Genomic DNA, 4,801 nt, shown 5'->3' on the forward strand with positions numbered 1-4,801 from the left:
CCAGATCTGAGCCAGATCTGAACCAGAGCTGAACCAGAACTGAACCAGATCTGAGACAAATCTGATCCAGAGCCGAGCCAGATTTGAACCAGATCTGAGCCAGAGCTGAGCCAGATCTGAGCCAGATCTGCAACAAATCCAAGCCAGGTCTGAGCCAGGTCTGAGCCAGATCTGAACCAGATCTGAACCAGATCTCAGCCAGATCTCAGCCAGAGCTGAACCAGATCTGAGCCAGATCTGAACCAGATCTCAGTCAGATCTGAGCCAGATCTGAGCCAGAGCTAAACCAGATCTGAGCCAGATCTGAGCCAGATCTGAACCAGATCTGAGCCAGAGCTGTCTCAGAGCTAAACCAGGTCTGAACCAGATTTGAACCAGATCTGAGCCAGAGCTAAACCAGATCTGAACCAGATCTGAGCCAGATCTGAACCAGATTTGAACCAGATCTGTCTCAGAGCTAAACCAGATCTGAACCAGATCTGAGCCAGAGCTAAACCAGATCTGAGCCAGATCTGAACCAGAGCTGAACCAGATCTGTCTCAGAGCTAAACCAGATCTGAACCAGATTTGAACCAGATCTGAGCCAGATCTGAACCAGAGCTGAACCAGAGCTGAACCAGATCTGAGACAAATCTGATCCAGAGCTGAGCCAGATTTGAACCAGATCTGAGCCAGATCTGAGCCAGAGCTGAACCAGATCTGAGCCAGAGCTGAACCAGATCTGAGCCAGATCTGCAACAAATCCAAGCCAGATCGGAACCAGATCTGAACAAAATCTGAACTAGGGACCAGAGAACCTGGTTACACCTCACATTAACTTCTATTCACATTTATGTGAAAATTCATTTGTTTTAAAAATATTCCCCGAATGTTTCTGTGAAAATATACCCTAAAGTTTCAACATTCCAGGAGATATTTACCTAAATATTCTATGGAAACGAGTGGAAAGTTTTTTAAAAAGTTTCCCCTAAAGTTTCTTCTCAAATTCCCTAAAATGTACCGGCTCATCCCCCAGCATTCCCTGAAAATGACCTCAAACATTTAGACAAATTCCCAAAAAATTCCATGACAATTCTTTAAAATCTCGAAGGACATCACCTCCAATTTCCAAAACAAATTTCCCTAAAATTATAAATAAATTTCCCAATTACCATGACAAAACAATAAAAATTAAAAAATAAGTCAAATCAAAATTTGAAATTTATACATAAATTTTCTGAAATTTACACAAATCTGCCTTAAAACTTCCAAACAAAACCTCCCAAAAATCCAAAATTCCCTATTAAAATTCAATACAAATTTTCCCTACAATTTTCAGTGAAACTCTCCAAAATATACAAAAAATTTCCCAAATTTTCAGGAAAATATTTGATCATTTCCAAGCAATTTCCTCAAAATACTCGTGAAAAACTCCTGAAATAGCAAATTCGGTGAACATTCTGGCAGTTATCTCCAGCATTCCAACAGCAGAGAACCTTTGCATCCTCACCTGTGCACGCAGGGTGGACCTCAGTCTGATACCTGACAGCTCAGCCTGCAGACAGAGGTGGTGTGGGACGCCCTGACTGGACCAGCAGACGCTCAGACTTACTGGCTGTCAGTCAGACCGTCCCGTCAGCTGATGTCATCTGTGGTGGTCACCCAGTCAGCTGATTGTGTGTCTTATGGACATGAAGCCTCATTGGACACCAGGACTGCACTGAGCAACTATCCTGATAGTGTCGCGGCTAGCCGACTATTCCAGTAGATGTCGAGGGCGATTTGGCGACTGTTCGGCCTTGGTTGCTCTTGTTGCACGGAAACGCTAAGAAACTTCTAGATCCATGCAGCATCATTGTGCTGGCTTTAACAGAACCAGAGATGATGGAAGTGCACAGCTAGCTTAGCTCGCTGCTAAGGAATAACACAAATATCAGCATGATTTACGTCAGTCTCGTTAGTCGAACACAGATTTACCAACAATCTCTCCTCTGTTGATCATCCTTTGTCGACATCCATGGCCGACTATTTGGCAGAAATGGAGGGAAAGAGCCCCCAGCATCCCCAGCTTCACCAACATTCTGCTAACTGCCTTTGTTTTGTCATGGGTGTGTCCGGAGCCCAGTGAAACCTCTCTGACTCCTCCCTCAGATGGCTCCCGTGGTCATCGTCCTGGTGTCCGATGGCGAGCGCTGTCTGCTGGGTCGACAGGCGTCGTTTCCTGCAGGACTCTACAGCGCTCTGGCTGGTTTCTGCGACATGGGTACTTCACCTTTCCTCAGTGTTTCCTATCAAATCACCTGTCTGCTCACCTGTCTGCTCCTGTTTAACTCCGCCCCTCTGTTCCCAGGTGAGACTCTGGAGGAAACTCTCAACAGGGAGCTGGCGGAGGAGGTCGGTCTGGAAGTGGACAGCGTCTCCTACAGCTCCTCCCAGCACTGGCCTTTCCCTCACAGCTCCTTCATGGTCGGCTGTCACGCCTCTGTTAGCCCCACCCACTCTCAGGTGAGCTTCCACACCTTAACAATCATCAGACAGGTATGATTCTATCCTTTGTTGTGTGGGGTGTGTCTCTGCCTCAGGTAAAGGAGTAAACAGGTGATGTTGTAGAAAGGTGGAGGACCTGGCGTTGAACCCTGAGGTACGCCACGGCTGCAGGTGAACAGGTGGAGCTTCCCATGTCTCATTTATTCTGGCGTTTATTTTCCAGTTAAAGGTCGACCACACGGAGCTGGAGGATGCTCGCTGGTTCACTCTGGAGGAAATCACCGCCGCCCTGCAGGTGAAGACTCCGCCCAGGAAAGGTGACACCCCCAGCCTCTGGCTGCCTCCAAAACACGCCCTCGCCAACCGGCTCATAACGGAGTGGGTGGAGCGCCTGAGATTCGGCAAAGAGAGGGAGTAAACTCACTGAGAAGCTTCAACCAGACTGCACATCATCAGACAGAGTGTGACATCACAGGACTAGAGGTCATGTGACGACCAGGCTGATTCAGAACACTTATAAAGGGACAGGAGTCGTCCCATCCTTTATTTGTTTAGTTTCCTGATTTACCGTTTAAACAAACGTTGGCTGGAGCTGATCCTAAAGTCCAGTTCAGACCAGAGACTCACGATGAGACGCTTTTAGGGTGATGGCAGCGGTCCCAGCTGTCTGAACGGTCATAGCTCAGATCAGACCGTCTGATGATGTCATTCTCTAAAGCCTATTTAAGACTTAAAAGGATGACATCAAGTTCATAGGCAGGGATGGAATGTTTATGAGCTTTAATGACATCATGCTCAAAGGCAAGGATGGAATGTTTATGAGCTTTAATGACATCATGCCCAAAGGCAAGGATGGAATGTTTATGAGCCTTAATAACATCATGCTCAAAGGCAAGGATGGAATGTTTATGAGCTTTGATAACATCATGCTCAAAGGCAAGGATGGAATGTTTATGAGCCTTAATAACATCATGCTCAAAGGCAAGGATGGAATGTTTATGAGCTTTGATATCATCATGCTCAAAGGCAAGGATGGAATGTTCATGAGCTTTGATGATGTCATCTTCTAAAACCTATTTAGGACTTAAAAGGATGGCATCAAGTTCAAAGGCAATGATGGAATGTTTTATAACCTTTACAGGATGACATCATAAAGGCAGAGGTTGGAATGTTGGTGAAGCTGGGGATGTTAATGTCTTCCATCCATTTTGCCCAGTAGTAGTCCATAGTTGTGTCCCTCGCTCCTCTCCAGCTCCACCATGATTTGGAAACATTATCAGCACAGGGGAGAGGCCGTTGGTGATTTAATGTTGTTTCCTGGTTTTGAAGTGAAACGATGCTTCCTCTCCTCCAGTCGCAGCGGTGTGAGCTGGTCAGTTTCTAGAACGTTGCAGCGCACCCTCAGCTCGGCTCAGCTCCTCGTTGTGAATCTTTGGTCTGAATTGGACTGTTTGGCTAACACAAGGAATTCTTAGAAGACTTAAACTCTCTGTGGTGCTTCCCCCAAAGCATTGTGGGAACTGCTGAGAAATTGCAGCAGTTCAGGAGAAAAACCAGCCAGGACAGACTAAAGCTGTGAAAAGCATGAGAGCAGTCATGATCAGTAACCTAGAATAGTGTCAGACATCGGTCTGTGTTTAATAGTCGTATTAGGAAAGGTTAACAAATAAAATGGCCAGTGCTGCCTTATAACGCTGATGGATTAGTGAGAACTCTGATGATGATGATGATGATGATGATGAGCACATCATCATCCTCTCTCAGCCAGACTGACGTTTATAGTTGAACAGAGGTTTATTGTTCATCATCACTAACACGCCGTACTGTCAAAGATCTACCTCTGATTTTACTTCTCCTTCTAGAGCCTGTCTGTATTTATTAAAGATGACTCTGTTTCCACTGGGTCATTGGTTTGATCCCTTTGTCTAGATCACTGATACTCAACCTGTGGCTCTTTTATGTCTTTGTTTTAAATATTATCCCCCCAGAAAACCTTAAAAAAAGGGAAACCTGTTTCCCCTTTCACCATTTTTTCCACTTTTCACCCATTTATGCTACCTTTTGCCATTGAATACCACTTTTTTCCGAGATTTTGCCCATTCTATTTCTTTTGCCACTCTTATTCCATTTATTCACTTCATTATTTTTTTTCCTCTTTTCGCCCATTTATGCTACCTTTTGCCATTAAATGTTACTTGTTTCCTCTTTTTTTGCCCATTTTTGCCCCTTCTTTTTGCCACTTTTGGCCCATATTTGCCCTTTTTCACCACTTTTCACCCATTTCATCTGCCTTATGTCACTAAATACCACTTCTTTCCTCTTTTTTTGCCCGTTT

General features: G+C 45.0%; 1 protein-coding gene across 2 annotated transcripts in view; it reads left to right on the forward strand.

The window, feature by feature from the left end:
* nudt13 (nudix (nucleoside diphosphate linked moiety X)-type motif 13) overlaps positions 1–4,596 on the forward strand; it is a 10,471-nt gene extending 5,875 nt beyond the window's left edge. The window contains exons 7-9 of one of the 2 annotated variants that reach the window (XM_041814890.1): positions 2,131–2,242; positions 2,330–2,484; positions 2,690–4,596. In XM_041814890.1, coding sequence (XP_041670824.1) covers positions 2,131–2,242; positions 2,330–2,484; positions 2,690–2,884 — 462 coding nt within the window. In that variant the 3' untranslated portion in view covers positions 2,885–4,596. The remainder of the gene's footprint in view (positions 1–2,130; positions 2,243–2,329; positions 2,485–2,689) is intronic. The other variant, XM_041814891.1, reaches the window with a different exon arrangement.
* Positions 4,597–4,801: the final 205 nt, after the last annotated feature.

Source organism: Cheilinus undulatus, linkage group 20 (assembly GCF_018320785.1).
Source record: "Cheilinus undulatus linkage group 20, ASM1832078v1, whole genome shotgun sequence".
NCBI classification, from domain to species: Eukaryota; Metazoa; Chordata; class Actinopteri; order Labriformes; family Labridae; genus Cheilinus; species Cheilinus undulatus.